This window comes from Neovison vison, chromosome 11 (genome assembly GCF_020171115.1).
Source record: "Neovison vison isolate M4711 chromosome 11, ASM_NN_V1, whole genome shotgun sequence".
Taxonomy (NCBI): Eukaryota; Metazoa; Chordata; class Mammalia; order Carnivora; family Mustelidae; genus Neogale; species Neogale vison.
Genome location: NC_058101.1, coordinates 172,991,969 through 173,014,364, shown reverse-complemented (window position 1 = coordinate 173,014,364; position 22,396 = coordinate 172,991,969). Strand labels below are relative to the sequence as shown.

At 43.0% G+C, this 22,396-nt stretch overlaps 1 protein-coding gene across 1 annotated transcript in view; it reads left to right on the top strand.

The window, feature by feature from the left end:
* HGSNAT (heparan-alpha-glucosaminide N-acetyltransferase) overlaps positions 1-21,677 on the top strand; it is a 69,694-nt gene extending 48,017 nt beyond the window's left edge. The window contains exons 7-20 of the mRNA XM_044225998.1: positions 1,287-1,356; positions 3,603-3,672; positions 4,360-4,469; positions 7,011-7,087; positions 7,811-7,841; positions 9,614-9,774; positions 11,123-11,238; positions 13,227-13,348; positions 13,739-13,865; positions 15,595-15,681; positions 17,427-17,504; positions 18,101-18,171; positions 18,258-18,370; positions 19,312-21,677. Of these exons, the coding sequence (XP_044081933.1) occupies positions 1,287-1,356; positions 3,603-3,672; positions 4,360-4,469; positions 7,011-7,087; positions 7,811-7,841; positions 9,614-9,774; positions 11,123-11,238; positions 13,227-13,348; positions 13,739-13,865; positions 15,595-15,681; positions 17,427-17,504; positions 18,101-18,171; positions 18,258-18,370; positions 19,312-19,493 (1,415 nt within the window). The 3' untranslated portion in view covers positions 19,494-21,677. The remainder of the gene's footprint in view (positions 1-1,286; positions 1,357-3,602; positions 3,673-4,359; positions 4,470-7,010; positions 7,088-7,810; positions 7,842-9,613; positions 9,775-11,122; positions 11,239-13,226; positions 13,349-13,738; positions 13,866-15,594; positions 15,682-17,426; positions 17,505-18,100; positions 18,172-18,257; positions 18,371-19,311) is intronic.
* The last annotated feature ends 719 nt before the right edge of the window (positions 21,678-22,396 follow it).

Sequence of the window (22,396 nt, the reverse complement as noted above, 5' to 3'; positions counted from 1 at the left end):
CTTTAACCCACTGAGCCACCCAGGTGCCCCACAAATAGCATTTTTGAAATAATTAGAAAAATTGAAATATGGACTCTGTTAGAGAGGAGTTGTTAATGATATGGTGGATGTAAATACGTATATAACAAAAGGTCCATTTTTAAGAATCTTTAAATTTTTTTTTAAAGATTTCATTTATTTATTTGACAGAGAGAGGCATAGCGAGAGCAGGGGGAATGGGAGAGGGAGAAGCAGACTCTCCTGTTGAGCAGGGAGCCTGATGTGGGGCTTGATCCCAGGACCCTGTGACCATGACTTGAGCTATTGAGGCAGATGCTTAACGACTGAGCCACCCAGGTGCCATAAGAATCTTTTAATTTTGAAATGATTTTAGACTTAAAAGAAACATGGGAAAAAAGCATTCCCATAAACCCTTTTCCCAGCCCTAACCCTAAACCTAACCGTAACCCTAAAGCCCTAAACTATATAATCATAGTACAGTACATAGTATAGTTACCCATATATAATGCTTGAAACCAGACACTAACATTAATATAGTGCTGTTAACTGATGAAGACTTTTCAGATTTCTCCCATTGTTTCTTCAAGGCCCATTCTTTGGTCCAGGATGCAGTCCAGGATCCCACAGTCCTTTTAGTTGTTAGGTTTCTGCAGCCTTTCTTTGTCTTTTTGACCTTGACACTTTGGAAGAGGACTGGCCATATAAAGAGGACTGGCCAAAATAATTTTGTTATTTGCACTTGCTTGCTGTTTTCTCTCAGCTAGGTAGAAGGCATGCATTTTCCATAGATGTCTCCAGAAGCCTCCTCAGTGGGCCACGTCAGGGGTTGCACGATGCCAACACGTCTTTTGTGAGGCCTGTGCTTTAGAGCTACGTACTGAAGGTGGACGGAGGAAATGACGTCACGTCTGTGATTTGCTTAAAAATACTTCCAGCAAAAAACCAGAGGCAGAGTAGCAACAGATGAAGCAAGAGGGACAGTATCTTGATAATTCTAGAATCTGGGTAATGTGTGTTTGTGGGTTTATTATGCAATAATAATAAGTTCTTTTGTCTCAATAATATGTTCTTTTGTTTATGTTTGATATTTTTCATAATGAAAATGAGCGCTCCTCTAATGATGAATGTTCTCAAGTGTTTTTAGGAAAGTTAGCAGAAGAATATAGGCTTTTCCCTTGTTTTGTTTGTATTTTTTAATTTATAGATTAAACTTAATGACCTGACAGCTTCCATGCTTAGGATGACACTTTGGTGATATGGTGTTTTCTTTGATTTTTTTTTTATAGCTGTGAGAATCGCGTTCCTTATTGGTGTGGCACTCATCATTGCAGTATCGTTTCTGAGGTTTTTGTTGAGGTGAGCAAATGTTAGGGGAGGGCACAGTTGGGGGAGGTAGAATATAGAAAAAAATAAATTCAGGAAGGCTAGTTTGGTCCTTTGAGTGACCATTATCCTTTGATTAAATGAATACTTAACTGGGTCCACCATGCCCAGTCCAGCCTGGGGGATGAGGGATCAATGTAGAATAAGAGGTGGTCCCTGACTTCAGGGTCATGATAACCTAGTTCGAATGGATCTTTGCCTTCATTCCTCCCATGGCTGAAAAGAGAGAAGAAAATGCTCAAGTCATTATTCCCCAAAGGATCTCACAGCCTGCTGTGGTAGTGAGTGGGAGGTGGCCTGGGTTGATCTCAGGAGGCAGATGCTGCCTTATACTTCTCCTGTCCTACCCTGAGCCCCGAGGCCACCCCTCTGGTCCAGCTTTGCAGCCCCTGCCCTTCGGGGATCAGGCCGCAGAGATGGAGGCTGGGGTGCTGGATTTCCAGACCTTGGCGTGGACTCGCTTTTCCCTGCTTGAGACTGGCAGCTTGGCGAGGGATTCCTTCTCTGCCTGGTTAACAGCGAGTCTACACGAGATAAGAGAGTGAAAGTGAGTGAATAGACTGGGAAAGAAAAAGAAAGTCACATAGATATAGGCTGGCAGGTCACCTTTGAAAGGAAAGTTTTTTCGTATTTTTAAAGAAGTAAGATTGATGGAATTTTCACATGCTCAGCCTGTTAGGGTCAGGAAGGATCACAAGATTTTATTTATGGGTGTTCAGACTATATTCTGACTGTATGGGTGTTCAGACCATATTCAGACTGGAAGGGAGAAAACCTAGTATTTCAAATCTGCTGCCTTGAGGAAACCTAGCAGCTTGGGGTAGTTCAGATACTCTTGATTCTTCCTTTGTGCATCCTAGAAATACAAGGGTCTGTAAGGGTAAAAGGACTACTTCTTGCTCAGAAGACGATTTTTAACCGACTGCTTTTTAGGGGCAGAGTTGTTTGTTTGAATTAAGATATTATCTTGTCGGGCGCCTGGGTGGCTCAGTGGGTTAAGCCGCTGCCTTCGGCTCAGGTCATGATCTCAGAGTCCTGGGATCGAGTCCCGCATCGGGCTCTCTGCTCAGCAGGGAGCCTGCTTCCCTCTCTCTCTCTCTGCCTGCCTCTCTGTCTACTTGTGATTTCTCTCTGTCAAATAAATAAATAAAATCCTTAAAAAAAAAAATTAAAAAAAAAAAAGATATTATCTTGTCAATCTTTTGGTAAAATGCAGATACTACTCCAGTTTATTAATGTTTTCATTTGGTCCCTTTAATATGAATGGATCTTTGGCATCACTTTTTAAAGTAATTGGTAGCTGATCTTGAGCTCTTGGAAAGGGAACAAACCTCACCTCATTCCACTGTGGAATTGAAACTCCTCGTAGCTTGTGGTTCACCTCTTCAGCCTTGCAGGCAGAAGGCTCTGATGGCAAAGCAGGAGTCCCTTGTCCCTTGCCCCAGCACTTTCCAGTGGGCCCCTGGAAGTCCAGGGATGTTCGGGTGTGTCGGAGGAAACAGAGCAAAATCTGAGTTGGTAGTAAGAATACCGGTTCTCTCTCTCCTTTCACTGGGAGGACAAGCATGGAAAAGGAAATCAAGCGAGTTTCTAAAATTTTAATTTTTAAATATCTTACCTTCTCCTTTCTCCCTTCTTAGATGTCTTGATTTTAATAGTTTTCATGTGATGGTGATGTTACCAGTGCTGAATAAAGTAGAAATAGGAGTGAGTTGTGGGGACTAAACAGAAAAAATAAGAATATGTGCCTTAGATAAGTGGGTCATATTTAGAGGCTATCTGAATAATTAAGCTGGAGAAAAAACTTACGAGACAGAAATTGAACTGGCTCTCTTGTGATAAGAATTACTGATAATAAAGTTATTGATAATAAAACTAAGGAATTATTGATAATATTTTAAGACTGAATAATGGAACTGCAGTTCTGTTAAAAAAAAGAGGGGTTGTTTATTTTTTAGATCTACAAACTGCAGTATTTATGGATTAAGTGATACCATGTTTGGGATTCTTTAAAATAGTCCATCTAAGGCAGGCAAGGGGGTGAGGGGTGGGAGTGTGGATGAAGTAAGACCCACCACACTTAAAGACACTTTAAAATGTTTAATTCTTTGACTTGTATGAAGTATGAACTTAATGAATTTTTTTCAGTATAGTACCTAATCATTTTGAAAATTCTGCCAAAGAAAACAAATTAACTGAGCTTTTTATTTATTTTACAGTTTAGATGACTTTCATAATTGGATTTCTAAAGCAATAAATTCCCGGGAAACTGATCGCCTCATCAATTCTGTGAGTTATTAGAATGCAACATGTGTGGTGGTTTTCTCTATTTGGAATTTATAATTCCCTATTTAATAATCTTTATTATCTGGCTTAATTAATCTTATTTATATTGTGGAAGGCCAGGTCGGTCATGTGTTCTGTAGCCTTCATAAAGAGCAGGCAGCCTTATCTGCAGCTCTGGTGAAGGGCACCATCCCCTTCTCTTTCCTGGTGAAGCTGGAACTTTGGGTTGCATTATATGCATGGTGTGGAAACATTTTTCTCTCTGCAGGCTGCACTGTTGAATCAATCCAGTTAAATAGAGACTATTAAGATAAAAACAATAGAGCCATCAATATGAAATTAAAAATCGATGGCTTCCTGTGGTAATTAAATAGATTACTTATTTTAATAAATTCATTATGGACATAGATATGTCCATAAATGGGCATATTTGCTTGTCCTCTTGTACTAGATGCACTTACGGACCAGGTCTTTGTGGTGGTTCATCAGCATGGCTCGGCAGACAGCACAGAAATAATTGTGAAAAACTAAACCTCTGGTTGGGATCTTTACAAAAGCAAATTAAAGGATTGTTCTGGACAATGGTTTTTAGCTCTCCCATCTGTTAATTTCTTCCCTAAAAAACCAGAAAACTGAAATTAACTCACTAGTATTATCAACTGGCATGTTTCTCTCCCCGTTTTTCTGAAGGAGCTGGGGTCTCCAAGCAGGGCAGCCTCCATCGGTGGCGATGCTCAACCGGAAGCATGGCGTCCGCCCACCGCAACGCCACGCCTCCGCTGTGTAGACACATTCAGAGGGTATGTGGGGCTTCCATGGGGCATGGTGGGCACAGGCAGTCTAGAATTACATGTTTACACATAAACACGCTTTTAACTATTTTACATATCTTTTACTTCATAGGATAGGCAGGACTTCTTGCTGTGAGAATAAAATCAGTGTCCTCTCTTTACTCAAAAACTGTCATGATAGCAAGTATAAAGTTGCTGGAGAAGAATCAAGGGATGAGGCCAGAGCGAGTTTGCGCTAGTACGGAGATTCTGCTGAGTTAAGGTCATGTGGGCAGGCCGTGGCATGTCCATCTGCACCCTCCCCATTCCGTCAGACAAATGAAACACCAGCGTGTGCCAGTCCTGGCCCTTCCCCACTGCTAGCAAAACAGCTTGAATATCAAACCCTCTGGGAGGCAAATCCAGCGTCCTGCAGCAACTTGTTATTTTATTTTATTTTATTTTATTTTTTAAGATTTTTTATTTATTTATTTGACAGAGAGAAATCACAAGTAGATGGAGAGGCAGGCAGAGAGAGAGAGGGAAGCAGGCTCCCTGCTGAGCAGAGAGCCCGATGCGGTACTCGATCCCAGGACCCTGAGATCATGACCTGAGCCGAAGGCAGCGGCTTAACCCACTGAGCCACCCAGGCGCCCAGCAACTTGTTATTTTAGAGTTTGGGTAGAAGTGTGAGGGCCAGGACCCAACTCTGGAAATAAAGTTTAAAACCATATAGCTGAAAATAAACATGTAGGTGTTAGGTCTTCCATTTCTACCCATGGAGGGCTTTCTTTCTTCTTCTTCTTTTTTTTTTTTTAATTAAGATTATTTATTTATTTGATAGAGTAGGAGATAGAGGAGAAAGAGTAGGAGAAGCAGACTCCTCACTGAGTGAGGAGACAGACCCTATGGGGCTTGATTCCAGGACCCTGGGATCATGACTTGAGCCAAAGGCAGACACTTAACTGACTGAGCCACCATGTGCCCCTGATGGAGGGCTTTGAAACTCTGGTGATAATTACAATTCTGTCCCAGCCTTCTCAGACACTGAGTGCTCTGGGGTGCATGTTGGAAGCCAGGCAGTAGTAAGAATTAAAACCACTGCAAAGGATTCTTGAATTCTCACCCTGTGCCAGGTACTGTTCTTACTTGTCGTAGTTTATTCAATCTCTTCACAATCCCCTGAGGCATGTCCTTTTAAAATGTGAGCAGGTACAGATGAAGAGACTGGGCCACAGAGTTAAGTAACATGTCTGAGGTCACTTGGGGATGATGTGGGATGGCTGGGATCTGACTCCAGGAGTTTGGCTCCAGAGTCCCCACGGATAACCACAGTGACACACTCAAGTCTTCATTCTTCAGTATCTTACAGAATCAGCATTAAACAGTAGCATATTTAGAGTCTGTTTTATCATATTCCTCTTTCTTTTTTTTTTTAGGAGAAGGACAGGGAGAGGGAGGGGCAGAGGAAGAGAGACAATCTTAAACAGACTCCATGCCTTCCATGAAGCTCAATGTGGGGTTCGATCTCAAACCCTGAGATCGTGACCTGAGCTGCAAGAGTCAGAAGCTTAACCAACAGCTACCCAGGAGCCCCTATTCCTCTTTTTTTCGATTCTCATTGCCACTTTTGGAGATGAGATGTTAGCTGGTAGATAGGAACTAACATTTGTTAAGTGCCTAAAATGTGCCAAGCCCTGGTTAGGCGCCATGATACACATCATTTTCCTCAGTGGTTCCAGGGGTCCCTGTGGGTATGTTCCCTGTCTTACAGAGGAGCACACTGAGGTAACTGATGAGAGTTTTGCCCTAATAAGAGTTGAGGGCCCATGATTCGAGCCTTCAGCTCTAATGACTATGCCTTCTACTACAGTTCTTTAAACCTGCAACATCTAAGTAATTAGCACAGAGCGGAGTGATGGGAAATGTTCTGTTTTGTTTTCAAGTTATACAGTTCAGTGTCAGTGTAATTTTCTCTTAAGAAATCATGTTGGAGGGGTGCCTCCACGGCTTAATCAGTTGAGTGTCTGACTCTTTTTTTTTAGTATATGTGCTGCCGAAGCGAGCACTAGTGTCTGACTCTAGATCTCAGCTCAGGTTTTGATCAGGGTCATGAGTTCGACCCCCGCTTGGAGCCTAGTTAAAAAAAAAAAATCAGGTTGGAAATGTTGGCAACAGAAAGGCTTTGTGTAGGGCCCAAATTGTAGTAATTAGAAATAATAGTTTCCTGGGGCACCTGGGTGGCTCAGTGGGTTAAAGCCTCTGCCTTCGGCTCAGGTTGTGATCCCGGCGTCCTGGGATCAAGTCCCGCATCGGGCTTTCTGCTTAGCACAGAGCCTGCTTCCTCCTCTCTCTCTCTGCCTGCCTCTCTGCCTACTTGTGATATCTCTGTCTGTCAAATAAATAAATAAAACCTTAAAAAAATAATAAAAAAAAAGAAATAATAGTTTCCTGCTCTTTAAGTGTATCTGTGTTGTGACTGCCCCTGTGAGTGTAAGTGTGTCTCTTGCAGTTGGGCCATTCCCTGTCACATGGGCAAGCCCTGAAATTGTGCTCTTTGCTGCTTTACAGGATAGCTCTCATCCTCATGGTCTTCGTCAATTATGGAGGAGGAAAATATTGGTACTTCAAACACTCAAGTTGGAATGGTAAGATATTTCCTAAAAGTGGTATTGTTTGTGTAGGATCCCCTCAGAGAAGTGTGGACAAGAGAACCTCTCAGCATCCCCTCAGGAGCTCAGAGACAAGGCCCCACCAGCCTCCTCTGAGTGCTGATCTTCTGCCCCCAGACCTTTAGATGATGCTGTTAACCCTTTTGTTTTGTTCTTGCTTTTGTGTGCTGTGGCTTTGTAATGCTTCACTGTGATAACAGTGGATGCCCAAGACTCTGCTGCAGGGCTATGGGACTCTGCAGAAGCTGTTAAGAATTTAGTTGTAAATGATTCTTGTCATCTAGATACACTTTTATTACAGCCACACGGGAGTTCTACCTTCTAAGACTCTTGGTCCTCCTCAGGGTGCCATTGAACTCAGGTTGGTGTGAGTGGTGTTGAGTAATGGTTGTGAATCTGGCTCAGTAGTTGGTTTAAGAATGGATTTTGAATAACACAGCTTAAAGATAACAGACTTGTCCACAGACTTCTACTCTGGTTTTCCCCTGCTCAGTCATGTTCTTAGGAAATGTACCAGGCCTGGTGACTGGGTCCAGGGTCCCCAAGGAGTGTCTGTATGTTACTTCACAGTGTTTTCCTGTAGACTCTCAGTGTGAGTTTACTTTCCATATATATCAGTATATAATGGAGCCATTCGTTTTAGGAAGTATTACATTCTAGAGTCTTTTTCCTTACTCTTGTGCTTGTGTTATTCTCCAGGACTGACGGTGGCTGACCTCGTATTCCCATGGTGAGTTGCAGTCTACCACCAGCTCTTCCCTAGGTCATCCAAGTGTCCAGCTCATGCTGGAGCCTTTCTCTGAGACCATCCTTGAGTTCTGGGCCACAGGCCTGTGTTGCTCACAGGTCCTTCCAAAAGTTATGTTACTGGATAGTTCATATGCTTGGTAAGAGGGCGTATCTAAAACCTGCATATAAAAGATGAATGATTTCACAGGGAACATTTTCTTCTTATAGATATGGTATATACATCTTGGGATCTTATAGGAAATCATAAATTCTGAATATGTGGTTAAATCCCACTAATCCTGAAAATAAGTATAAAAATCATATTTCCTAAAAGAAATTGTAGTATATTGGCATCAGGAAATTCTGATAAGTATGTAACTGGGCAATGATAGTATTAAATTAAAATTTAAAGTAATACAGGAATGACCCACTCTATCTCTGATCATCTGTGACTTGTTCACCTTGTTAAGGGACCCTGACTTCCTGTATAGTGTGGGATTTGCGTCACTGCCTCTGACGCTTTGAGTGACTTTGTCCCATTTGTAGGAAGTAGTACTAGCTATTGGTTTATGTTTTTGGTCCCTTGTGTTTCATCACAATATGAACTCAGGGTTTCTTGCGGAGGAGCTGCGATTCTTGATTGAGGTGGTTTTGGGTTTGAGGAAGTTTTTACATGCCTGAAGACCTGGTAATTATTTATGTACTTTTTTTTTTTTTTAAGATTTTATTTATTAGAGAGCACGTGTGCATGAACAAGGTGCAAAGGCAGAGGGAGACGCAGACTCCCTGCTGAGCAGGGAGCCCAATGCTTGGTTCGATCCCAGGAAACTGGGATCATGAATTGAGCTGAAGGCAGACGCTTAATGGACTGAACCACCCAGAGTTCCCATTTTTGTACATTATTTATGAGATTCCCTGTAGGAAATGTGTTCCCATTTCTGTTACTCGACACTTTTTATCCAATTAGGTGACCCCAAGAAGGGAAGCCAGGGGATATCAAGAAATGTGGCAAGGGCAAATTCTCACCTCTGTTAGCCCTCATGCACAATCATTGGAAAGATTGCTATTCTGACTTTTTTTTTTTTAAAGAATTAATTTAGTAAAAGGCAAGAAAAGAGGTATGTGGCTCAGACAAAATTAGAAAAAGAAATAGCTTTCATTTTTCTTTCAGGAGAAAGAGTGAATATAGGAATGATTGATGTATGTTGTTTGTTTCTCAGGGACTTTGAGGGTGTGGTCATGAATGTCTAGTTGTTTCGATTCTAGCATCTTCATCATTGTTTCTCTCTCTCTTTTTAAAATTTAATTTAATTAAAAATTTTTTTAAATTAACATATAATGTGTTATTAGCCCCAGGGGTACAGATCTGTGAATCACCAGGTTTATACAGTTCACAGCACTTACCATAGCACATACCCTCCCCAATGTCCATAACCCAGCCACCCTCTCCCTACACCCCCACCCTGCAACCCTCAGTTTGTTTTGTGAGATTAAGAGTCTCTTATTGTTTCTCTTTAATAATAAATGGGAGACTTTGTCCTTGGATTGTACTCAGCCCTGAAGAATTTTCCTTCTAGGATATGACTTGATGGTCCAAAATGGTTTTGTTCTGATTCTTCCTCCAGTGTTACTTTCATAATTGGCTACTTTAGAAAAACAATGTATCACTTCTTTTATGTAGTAGATTACAAAATATTAATGATATATAGACCAAAAAAAAAAAAAAAACCACCCTAGAAATGATCACCTCTTAATAGCTGTCTTTTTTTTTAGGTTTGTATTTATTATGGGATCTTCAGTTTTTCTGTCAATGACTTCCATACTGCAGCGAGGATGTTCAAAATTCAGATTGCTAGGGAAAATTGCATGGAGGAGTTTCCTGTTAATCTGTATAGGAGTGGTCATTGTGAATCCCAATTATTGCCTTGGTCCATGTAAGTATTTTTTCACCTCTTGTTAGTATATATTGTGGTTGAAATGTGGAAGCTACATGTCATAATTTAAAAGAAATATAATTCTTCCATCTCAGATTCCTGCAAAAAGAACAGTTGTTGGAAAAGTATATACCTGCTTGTATAACTTCGGGCATTATTGTTACTGTCTTTGGACTTTAGACCTGGGAAGAGCTTCTAAGACCACTTAGACCCTTCTGCTATACAAAGGAAGACTCTGAGTCCTAGAGAGATTGAAGTGCTTTCTGTGGGTCTTCTGAGGCAGGAACAGAGTAGTAGGGCCAGATCAGGTCACCTTGTTCTGGACCCTGCCTTCCTGCCACTTTGGATTCATCGACTTCCATAATAAGGAGATTGGTAGTTCAAGAATCCACCTTTGTCATCACATGTATGCCTGTTGGGTTGCTGGAAAGGAATATCTTTGTTATTGCTTTAGCAGTGAGTGAGATGGGAAGGCCGAGGGAAGGACGCATACCCCGTGCTTGGGACGTGCATCAGGGTCAGGGAAGGCAATAGTTAGCTGTACTCAAGGGGCGTACAGTGGCATTAGCAAAACAGGACACAGTTATCCGGACAGTAGCCAGATTGTCCCCATGGACAAGAAGCACTAAGAGTAGCCATTAGGGGGAGATAGAGGTCACTTCCAGTTGGGGTCAGAAGGGAAGGTATCATTGAATAGTTGATTCGATGCATCTCAAAAAAATGAGCCACTGCTCCCAGGAGAATATATTGTAGGATTCATTACATGGTCCCATTCTTCCAGTGATGTAGCCATGTAGCCTATAAGACAGGGAGAGTCTGTTGGTGGCCTGTGCTGGCTCTGCAAGTTGCTGGTAGATGTGGGAGTCAATTGAATCCATACCCAGAATGATAAAGGGCCAGGAGAGGAACTTTAGGTAGTCCTTGCTTTATCTCATACTGAAGGAACATGCTTTTTTTTTTCAGATTTTATTTATTTATTTGAGAGAGAGAGTGAGAGAGAGCATGAGAGGGGAGAAGGTCAGAGGGAGAAGCAGACTCCCCATGGAGCTGGGAGCCCTATGTGGGACTCGATCCGGGGACTCTGGGATCATGACCTGAGTCGAAGGCAGTTGCCCAACCAGCTCAGCCACCTAGGCACCTGAACACGTGTTCTTTTCCCTGTGTCTTAGCTGGCCACTTCCTGCTATGAGTTTGAGCCAAGTCCCCTATGCATTCCTATCTCCAAAGGCCTAGACAACAACTTAAGTGCAATAGAGGTATGCTTTCCCCCACCTAGAGAACAGTAATGTTGTCTAGGGCAGGAGGAGGAATGCTGGCTAACACTATACCAAATTTGTGCCTTCTGCAGTGTCTTGGGATAAGGTACGAATTCCTGGTGTGCTCCAGAGGCTGGGGGTGACCTACTTTGTGGTTGCTGTGTTAGAGCTCATCTTTGCTAAACCTGTGCCTGAAAGTTGTGCCTCGGTAAGAAATCCTACTTTTAAACATAGGGTCGGAGGGGATGGTGGGAATCACTGTATGATTTTCAGAATCTTCTTTAGTTCTGGGCAGAGTAGTGTATCTCAGTACTTAATTCTATTAGTCAAGTGCATCTTTTTTCCTTCAATTAGTTATTTTCCTTTAGTCTTTACATCAATCCTTTTTCTCTTTTGTGGGGGAAAAAAACACATACCATGAGATCTACCCTCTTAATACATTTTTAAGTTCCCAGTAATCAAATGCATTTTGATGGCATTAAATAATATCACCATCAGCCCCCAGTCTTTGGGGGCATTACTGCCAGTTTTTCCATTTCGTCGTAGTACAGGATATTTAGAAAACTCACAAAACATTTCAGTATCTATATGGATACTGTGAAGATTCATCTTAGAGGAAAAATGCCAAAGTAGGGTAGAGGAGAATGACAGTATTATCCTTGGCAGTCTTGGCTACTTCATATTTCTTTTTTGTGGGAAGTATGAGAGCCTCACTTCTTTCACGATTGCTTTCTATCTTACTATAAATTACTCTGTTGAGATACCGCAGGTGGAGCTTTTTTTCCCTAGTAGAGACAAATATTCAGGAAGAAATACTTAAATTCTTCTACTTGGGGTCCTTCTTAATAAATTAATAAAGCTGTATTTGTTTTCTGGCTCCTTTCCATATATGTGACTAGCAAATTCTTTACTAAACTGATCTTCTTGGCTCTTCCTGTAATGATTGCTTGGTCATATATCCTTGGAGTGTATTGGATCATTATTCATTTACCTGCTCTCCCTGCTAGGTCATTGTTTGTGTACCCTCTGCTGTGGATTTTCTTGAGATGAAGTGAGATGAGACATGAATGTGGGCTTGGTTAGTCATGTGGGACCCAGGGTCTGTGGAGGCTCATCCGCCACCCCAACAATGGAGCAAGGGTTTGGGTGAGATACCAGGGATAGGTAGGCTGTACTCCTTCCTTCAGTCAGGACAGCTCCAAAAGTTTAAATTCCATTTTCCTTTCTTAAAATGTGGTTTTTAAAATAGCTTTTTAAATCGCAGCTTTATTGAGATATATTTCACATACCATAAAACTCACCAGTTTGAAGTGTGTAATTCAGTGATACTTAGTATATTCACAGAGTCGTGCAGTAATCAGCACTACCCAATTCTAGGACATTTTCTTTACCTCACAAGAAACCCTGTACTTACTACCAGCCATTCGCTGTTCCCCGTGACTCTCCCAGTCCCAGGCAACCCCTCCTCCACTTTCTGTCTCTGTAGATTTACCTGTTTTGGACATTTCATATAAATGGAATTATATAACATGTGCCTTGTGGTTTGGTTTCTTTCACTTAGCATATTTTTCAAAGGCTGTGTATTGGTGCTTTATTCCTTTTTATTGCTGAATAATACTCCATTTTATGAATGTACTACTTTCTTGATACATTCATCAATTGATAGGCATTTGACTTATTTCCATTCTTTGGCAAGTATGAATAAAGATTCTATGTATATTTGTATATAAGTTTTTGTGTGAACATCTGTTTTCAGTTCTCTTGGATGTAAGAGTAGAATTGTCCAGTTAATTTTTTTTAAGATTTTATTTATTTATTTAGAGAGTGAGCATGAGTCAGGGAGGGGTGGAGGGAGAGGGAGAGAGCGAATCCCAAACAGACTCCATGCTGAGCGCAGAGCTGGATGCAGGGCTTGATCTTACCTGAGCCGAAATCAAGAGTTGGGCACTTAACTGACTGAGCCATCCTGGTGTCCCATCCAGTGATTTCTTCTTAACTAATGTTTTACTATATTCATGGAGAGGGGCAGGTAGACCACATAACGTATATGAAATAAACGTGCACCTGTTTTTGTATTACTACCATACAGGCCAACAGAAGAATCACCAGGAATTTCCCAAATATGTTTACTGCTTATTTTTTCCTCTTCTACTTACATGTAGTTCATTTTTGTTTTTTTAATAACTCCTCACTCAGGAGAGAAGCTGCTTTTCCCTTCGAGACATCATCTTCAGCTGGCCCCAGTGGCTCTTCATTCTAATGCTGGAAAGCATTTGGCTGGCTTTGACATTCTTCTTGCCTGTTCCTGGATGTCCTACGTAAGTGAGCCCATGTAGGTAATCCCTTTTTGCATGTCCTTTTCTGCCAAGTCAGAGCTTCTGGGGTGAGAACTTGCAGATTTCCGGAGGAAGAGGAACTTGCTTTCTCTCTTTCTTCTCCTTTGAGGCATCATGTGTATTGGGAGAGGAGTTTGGTGTATGTCCAGAGGACTGTCTCCATGAGGCTTTTTCGGGGTCTGTTTGAAGGGAAGTTGGGCTGCCCGCCCTAGCTTGTGGGGAGTAGTCAAGTCAGAAAAGCATCCACGAGGAGTGTGTGGTGCCAAGGGTGTTCTGTGTTTGAAGCTTCTTTTTGGGCTCTGACTGTTGCCAGGGTAAGCCTTAATTCCCACTGAAGTCTTGTTCATTAAGTACATGTTTTCACTTTCCCAGTGGTTATCTCGGCCCTGGTGGCATTGGAGATTTGGGGAAGTATCCAAATTGCACTGGAGGAGCTGCTGGCTACATTGACCGCCTGCTTTTGGGAGATGACCACATTTACCAGCATCCTTCTTCCGCCGTGAGTGAGACGACCTTTCACTTTTAGCGAGACCCTTGGGAGCTCTGAAGTGAAGGAAAATAGAAAGGGCTGGCCAACTGGAGACTCTGTCCATTTAACAAACTATCATGAGAACTAATTTTTATTTGAAAAGTTCACTGATTTAGGAAATGAAGTGTTTATTATGGGGCTGTGTATCTCAGTAACTTTGGATTTGAAAGTGCAGATGTGGGGCGCCTGGGTGGCTCAGTGGGTTAAGCCTCTGCCTTCGGCTCAGGTCATGATCCCAGGGTCCTGCGATCAAGCCCCGCATCGGTCTCTCTGCTCAGCAGGGAGCCTGCTTTCTCCTCTCTTTCTCTCTGCCTGCCTCTCTGCCTACTTGTGATTTCTGTCTGTCAAATAGATAAAATCTTTAAAAAAAAAAAAAAAAAAAGAAAGAAAGTGCAGATGCAGTGGATCAGGCATGTGGTGGCTCAGCTCAGACTTCCTGGCAGCAGACTGAGGCCCAGATTGGTGTGTAGGAAGCTTTCAGGTCATCCTTTTGGAATCAGCCCCTGCTCAGGATCAGAGGAAGCAGGAATGGGCAGAAGGGGACGTTGGACTGGCTGGTAGTTACACAAAACCTTAGCTAATCTCCTGGGGGCCTAGACTGGTGCTTTAGAGTGGTTCTGAATTGGAGTCAGGGATCGGGCCATTGGATGTGTACCACCCCCAGCAAGGGAGTGTAGCTCTTGGAGAGGCAGCTCTCTTCAGTCAAGGACAGATCCAGAAAAGGGACTTGGCTGAGAGCTTTTGACCAGTGATATTTCTACAAGCTTAGGGAATGAATACTTCAGTCCTAAGAGGCATGGGCAGGGGGATATCTGAGGGATGCACTGTGGCATCCATCGCAGTTTCCAAATTTCTGCAGTTTCTACATGGATGCTTGTTTTATAATAAAATAATACAGATATATATTAAAAATTTTTTTTAAAAAAGATTTTATTTATTTACTTGAGAGAAAGAGAGCACAAGTAGGCAGAGCAGCAGGCAGAGGGAGAGGGAGAAGCAGGCTCTGCTGAGCAGGGAGCTGAATGGGGGTCACGATCGAAGGACCCTGAGGCAAAGGCAGATGCTTAACCAACTGAACCACCCAGGCGCCCCCAGATAATGTTATTTGCCGTAAAGGAAATTAGGAAGGAACAGACTTTTTTTTTTTTTTTTTTAAAGATTTTATTTATTTGAGAGAGAGCACAACAGGAGTGGGGTGGGGTGGGGCAGAGGGAGAGGGAGAAGCAGGCTCCCCACTGAGCAGGAAGACTGACATAGGGCTTGATCCCAGGACCCTCAGATTACGACCTGAGCCGAAGGCAGCCACTTAACCAACTCAGCCAGTTCCAGGTGTCCCAGGAACAGCTTTTTGATGTTACAGTAGGGTTGACTAAAGGGAATAAACCTGACAGTGACGAAGGTATTATGGACAGTGTTGGAACCAGTTAGGGATGCATCAAATCACTGGCCCCTGAAGTTGAAGTGGCTGTTCTGGGTCATGGCTCATCCCTGGGCTCTGCGGTCCCTTCTGGTATCACACACCCCACACTTTAATGATCAGAAGTATTCTGCCTATAATCCCCACAAGCTGGCCATGAATTTCTGTAGCAAAAATGAAAACCATTGAATTCTGGAGTGTCTTTAAGTTTGTATTTGATATCTGAATTGTTTGCGTGCATTTTGTGGTCTGAGTCCTGCCTTCTTTTTCTGTTTTGTTAAGGTGCTTTATCATACCCAGGTGGCCTACGATCCAGAGGGAATTTTAGGGACCATCAACTCCATTGTGATGGCATTTTTAGGCGTTCAGGTATATGTTCATTTCATTAGGGTGTACATTTTCCTGACAGTTCATGATTATTCATCACTAATTCAAAAATTGTTTAATTAAAACAAGTAATTGGAAGCATACCTTCTATGGTCTAATAAATTTTGTTATATGTGACAGATTGTCAAAATCAGAAGTTGCTAAAATTCAGCACATGGAAATAATTAGGTATAATTTCTATATTCCCTCACCCCCAAATTCTCATTGTTTATATGGCTTATCTTAGGAATGAAGGCATAGCAGTTTCTGTGTAAAAGGTCTCCCTGTTGGAGGGTGCAAAATGTTTGGGTGCTGGTGGTGTTGGGAAGTCCCTGTGTTCCCTCCTGTCACATTTCTTTCTTTTGTAACCACTGTATGGTTTCAGGTTATGCATATTGTATACCAGAGTCAAATACAGGTTGTTCTTGGTTTATCTCACATGCAATTTTTTAAAAATTTTGAGCAGTCTACATTTTTTTCCCCCCTAAATTTCTCCTTATTGGTGTTTGAAACTCTTTTTTGAGCAGAGCTATCTCGGGGGAGGGAAAAGTCTGTAAAGCAGCAGATGGAAGGCTCTGATGAAAATATTCATGTCCATGTGGCTTTTGAGTACTTGAAATGTGGCTAGTATGACCAAGGAACAAAATTAAAAATTTTTTTTCAATTAGTTTAAATTTAACTTCAAATAGTCTCCAGTATGGCTAGTAGCTACCATATTGGATAGTGTGGATCTAAAATGTATACATTTTGGCGATTCATATTTAGAAATACTGCTCTATACTCACCTCTGTAGCACACTACAGTTCACAGTGGGTACTTTCACATATATTCATTTCATTCCTGTATCTGCAGATCTGCAGGGATGAATCTGTGCCACCGAGAGCAGCCTGGGGTAGGGTTAGGAGTGAGACCTGGGGCCACACTGTCTGGGCTTGAACCTGCTCTACCACTTTCTAACTGGGTAGCCTCGGGCATGTTCATCCCTCTGTGCTCTGATAGCATCTACTTCAGGAATGTGTGGAGAGGACTGAGTAATTCCTGTGAAATTCTAAGAACTGGCACATAGAAAACATTCATAAATTTTAGTTTTAGTCACAAGTTATTACGAACATTTTCTTATCCTTTGATGTTTTTCAGAAATTAATTCCTAATTTCAGGGGATTTTAGGCAAAGTCCAGATTATACTGCTTCTGTTTCTGCCTCTAGTACCACCCTCTTCTTTACTGCCACTAAACTGAGCTGTCTAGCAGGCCAGTCTGAGCTGGTCCCGTGTTACTGGTTTTTTTTGGGGGTGGGGGAGAAGTGACTTTCCTCGGCTCCCTCTTATGCATGGGAGAAAGCCTGTGCCTCACCAGTGAGACCCACAAACCCACCTTCCCCCCACCTTCCCAACCCTCTAGCCTTTCTCAGTGACCTGCAGTTCAGGGACACGTGCTCTTTCAGCCATCTGACCTGTTTCTGTGCATGCTGTTCCATTCTGCCCAGATGCCCTTCCTGCTTTGCACTCGTAGCCTCAACCGGACGGCACTTCTTCCCTGGCATCTCCTCCCATCTTCCCGAGGAGTCCCCCGTGCCTCTGTGGCCAGTTGTCAAGGGCAGGGGTGATGTTCCATTCCTCTCGGTAATCCCCGCATCTAGCAGCATGCCTGGCAGATGAGTCTATCTGTTGAGTGATTAGGATGTAGATGAACACAAAACACGAATATACCTTAAGCAGTTCTCTTGGTCATCTGTGTTTTCTTCTCTAGGCAGGAAAAATACTCTTGTATTACAAGGATCAGACCAAAGACATTCTGATCAGATTTACTGCCTGGTGTTGTTTTCTAGTAAGTAACTGGCATTCCTCACTAAAATCCTATCTATACATGTTTCGAAGAAAGAAAATGTTGAGCAGCACTGGACAGCAGCTGCCACCAAAGCATAGGGTTACATTCTTCACCAGAACAGCTGAGAGGAACATGTCTTTACACCTGAACTCTCAGGTTTATTTTCTTAGGCAAATGTCTTTATAACTAAGAGTGTTTGCTGTCGAACAGGCCAGCTGGAGTAGTGAAGAAATTGTGTGGGTTCCGGTGGGGAGCCAGACCAGGAAGAGCAGGGTAATAGCTATCAAAGGTACGCTTCCAGATCTCCCAGTGACGGAGAGTTGAAAGTTGGGCTGTTCATTTTATCCTTCACATTTCCTCTCTAATTTATTTATTTGTTTACCTTTGACTCAGGAGAATGCTTTGGAGATTTTTTGTTTTGGAGAATATTTTTAGGTATGCATCTTGAAAATAGTTTTCCAGTTAAAAGAATAAAATGTAAGACACAATTTTCAGGCCTCCCTAAGTAATTAAATAACATATTTTCCAGTTTTGAAGCATAATTGTTTTTTGAGATAATATTTTAAAAAACTAACATCCTTCTCCCCCTTTTATAGGGGCTTATTTCTGTTGCTTTGACGAAATTTTCTGAAAATGAAGGCTTTATTCCAATAAACAAAAATCTGTGGTAGGTATAGAAAATAATGTTGGGTTGATCTTGCTGATACTGGATGTGCTCCTCAGGAGCCCTGAAACACCTCATTCACCTTGTAGGTCCGTTTCATATGTCACCACACTGAGCTCCTTTGCCTTCTTCATCCTGCTTATCCTGTACCCCATTGTGGATGTAAAGGGACTGTGGACGGGAACCCCGTTCTTCTACCCAGGTAAACCTCTAATTTGGAGTTGATGATGGTGACCTAGTGGGCAGGCCCAGAGACAGCTGAGGCCTGAGGCCATGGCCCCTCGTGGCAGGTTTCCAAGATGCAGACTGAGGGAGAAAGCCGCTGGGGCCACATGCAGGACATGCCTGGCCTGTTCCAAAGGAGTCCACCCATTTTATCGGTTAAGATTGTAGGGTCACAACCAAGTACCACTTGTTTCTTCAGGCAGTCCTGAGTTGTGGAGCATCAAAAACAATCCAGGGGATATCATTCAGTTTCTAATGCTTCAGCAATGAGACCATGCCTTCTTTCTGTATATAAATGTACTGCCTTATAGATGATGCATAAGAAATATCAAGAGATACTGGAGATAAATGGTATCAAGAGATAAATGGAATGGTTTTGATGCAAATCTGCCTGAAGACTGAGAGACGCAATCACTTTTTTTAAAGATTAATTTATTTATTTGAGAGAGAGAGCATATGCATGCAGGGTGGAGAGCGGCAGAAGGAGAGAGAGAGAGAGAGAGAAAATCTCAAGCGATCTCTGCCATGAGTGCAGATCCCACGTTGGGGCCTGATCCCAGGACCCTGTGATCATGACCTGAGCTGAAACCAAGAGTCAGATGCTTAACTGACTGAGCCACCTAGGTGCCCTAGACCCAGTCATTTCAGTGACTCACTGACAGATTTTTCTGACCTCAAGTTTCCGGTCTAGAAAAGATAAGTTAATGATTTTGGCTCTCCTTATAGATTTAGTATTCAAGAATTACATCATTATAAATATTTTCTAATTTTTGATTTAGCTTACACTTAAGTATTTAAGAAGTGCATTATTTATTAAGTGTGTGCATTTTGTTTTTTTCACTAAAGTCAAATTTCAAGAATTAAACAGATGATCAGATGTGACTCAGGAAAATATTATTTTCTGTATTTCTTCTCCAGGAATGAACTCTATTCTGGTGTACGTTGGCCATGAGGTGTTTGAGAACTACTTCCCCTTTCAGTGGAAACTACAGGATAATCAGTCGCACAAAGAGCACCTAACTCAGAACATAGTCGCCACTGCAGTTTGGGTGCTCATTGCCTACATTCTTTATAAAAAGAAGGTTTTTTGGAAAATCTGACAGCTCCAGCTGAAATGCATTGCTAGCAGACTCTAGTGGGCCTGCGGGAGTGTTGAAGCAGCCTTTATTAAAGGGAACCATGAATTATAGAATCAGTAGGATGTGTATTTCCCAGTGATTGGGGAAGGTGCCGATGTGCTCTGGCTGGTTTACTATGATGCGGCTGTTTATCAGAACTCTGTATATTTGAGACTTATATGTTTGGAATATAATTGTCTTTTTTCTGGATGAATTTAGAATTTCATTTTAAGGATTTGTCATTTAACTCTTCAAAAGGAAATTGCCATGGGCATTTTGTGTCTGTGGCAGATAAAACAATCTAAAGTCTAATTTTTAATATCTTGTTTTCCTGTAGACTGCCTTTCCAGGTACACACATGCCAGCCAAGAATACCTTCATTTCTACTGTGGCTGACTAGAAGTCTTATCGAATGGGATGGGTAGTGATGTGGCCTGATATTTTTTGTGGTTAAGTGCAGTTTAGTATTTTAAGAAAGTCAGTAATTTCCTTTTCAGATTTGCAAGGCATTGGTGGGTCCAAAAAATGCCTTTCTGTCTGAAGGGATTCTCTCCTTTTCCCTACTTGGAAAAGGATGTTAAAATATAGATGTGTTATTCCAGCCACTCTTGCTTATAGTTATAATACTTACATACCTATTTGGCTGTCTGTCTGCCTACTTGTCTGTCTCTCACTGTGCGTCTAGATGGTGGCTGGCGCCCAGGGTTCTAGTGTGGCAGAGAAAAGCACACTGCCTTGCTTGTGGCGCCAGCTTTGCCATCCTTGCCATGTGAGATGCCAGCAAGTCCCTTGGCCTCTCTGGGCGCGTGTTCCCTCATCTGTGAAATGAGAGAGACAGGGATGACCTCTTTGGTTCCTTCCAGCTCTTAGGCTTACTGAGGTGGGATACATCGGTAGCTTTTCTGAAATCCTTAGGAAAATAATTTTATTACAGAGAACTCTTCAAAATAAGTGAGAATGAAAAGTTAAACAAACAAAACAAGACTCTCATTGGAGTAAATCTTTTCAGAACGACCCTCCACAGTGGAGGCACTTTCCTGTGTGGAATCACGAAACTGAAGAAATAGTGTTTCAGGAGTGAAGACAGGAGACATTTTGAAAACAGCACTTTTCTATGATGCATCATCATGCTTAACGACTTTTCTGTGAGAATTCCGTATGGAGGAAAAGGTGGAATAGGTTGTGCTTGGGCCCGCTCTTCCGCCGTGCGACGGGGCCACCTCCACGTCTCCCCAGCCCTTACCACAGTAGGACGACTCTGGCCTGCGTTCCGCCGTGGACCTCCACCCCGAACCCTTAGCCCCCCTCGTCACTGCCCGCGGGTCGCTCCGCCCTGCACACCCGCCAGCACGCCGGCACCCCATCTTCCCGCTTCTCTCCCCAAATCCAGACTTTCCCTCGGGATATTCCCAGCTCCCTGAATGGCTCCTTCTCGGTCTCCAGCTGCGAAACTCAGTCACCTCTCACTCACCTTACCTCCTCCATGCCCGCTTTTCCATACTTCGTCATTCCTGTCTTCCACCCGACACCCCCTTTCTCGCTGCGCGCGCCGTGTCACTCCGGCCCGGGTTTCCCTCAGTCCTTTCTCTGTGAAGTCACTATCCAATGCCTCCACATCAAGCTTTATGCAGCAGAGCTCGTTCGGGGGAAGATCGCTCTTCAGAAGCTCCCCTCAAAGTTGGAACCGCTTTGGCGTGTGTGGTTAGAGAACCACCTTCTGCGGAGCCCGACGCTTCTCCCAGTTGCTTGCCCCGCCCATCCGCCCGAGCCCCGCCCCCTGCTCGGGCCCCGCCCGCCCGCCCCGCGTTTGCCGGCCCTCTGGGCTCCTCCTTCCGCAGCTCTTAGCCCTTCCTACTTCTGTCTTTAACGGGTTTTCCTGCTTTAATTTTCCCCAGACCCCCTACTTCTGAAACACCTTCTCTAATCTTGTATTCTCAGACGAAGGTGATATTTTTTCCCTCATAATACCTACTGGGATCAGTCTCATGGCATTTACTGCTTTCTGCCTGGTATGATGTAGTTATTTGTGTACATGTCTCATTTCCCACACCAGTCCCTGAGCTTGTTAAGGGCAAGAATTATGTCTTGTTCATCTATATATTCCTCACGGTGCACACACAGTGCCTGGTACTTAGCAGGCGCTAAATAAACATGTAACAAAGCAAAGCAATGGTGGTTTTTGTTTTTAATATTTAAATGTTGATAAAATTACTATGCCCGGAGTGCCCCATGAAAATGTTGCTTTTGCTAATGTGTAAGGGGACAGTCGGTGAAAAAACCTGCTGCTGTGCTTCTCTCGAAGCGAGTCATCATGGATGGTCACATTGATCCCAAGTCCTGGCAAGTCAGCCTGACTTGGGCCTCTCCAGGTGAGTTATCCAGAAGCATTTCTTGAATTAGGGAGTAATAGATCAGGGTGTATTGAGCCGTAGGCACCAGGAAATCCTGATTCAGCTGGGTTTTAAGGAAAACTTGGCTCACATAGGAAGGCCAGAGGTGGGCTGGCTCCAGCTCACTTGCCTGTGAGGCCAGCGCAGGCTGACAGCTACAGACACTTGACTGCGACACCCACCCAAAGGAGAGGGCTTCCCATCTGTGCATCTCATGACATCGTTAGAAAACCCTCCCCAGGAGCCTCTCAGCAGTCCTCCCCTTGTGTCTCACTGGCTACAAGTCTCCTATCTGACTTATGAGACCCAGCAGTGACAAGGGACCATGGACTGACAAGCCCATGGCATGGCTACATTGATGACCTGCTTTGGGAGGGAACGAGTGTGCCCAAGTGGCACAGTTGGGAGAGTGTCCGACATGGAAGTTAGGAGTTGAGTTCTTAAAGTGATTAAGCCCAAAACACTGTTCTAGAGTAGGGATGTAGTAATTGAATG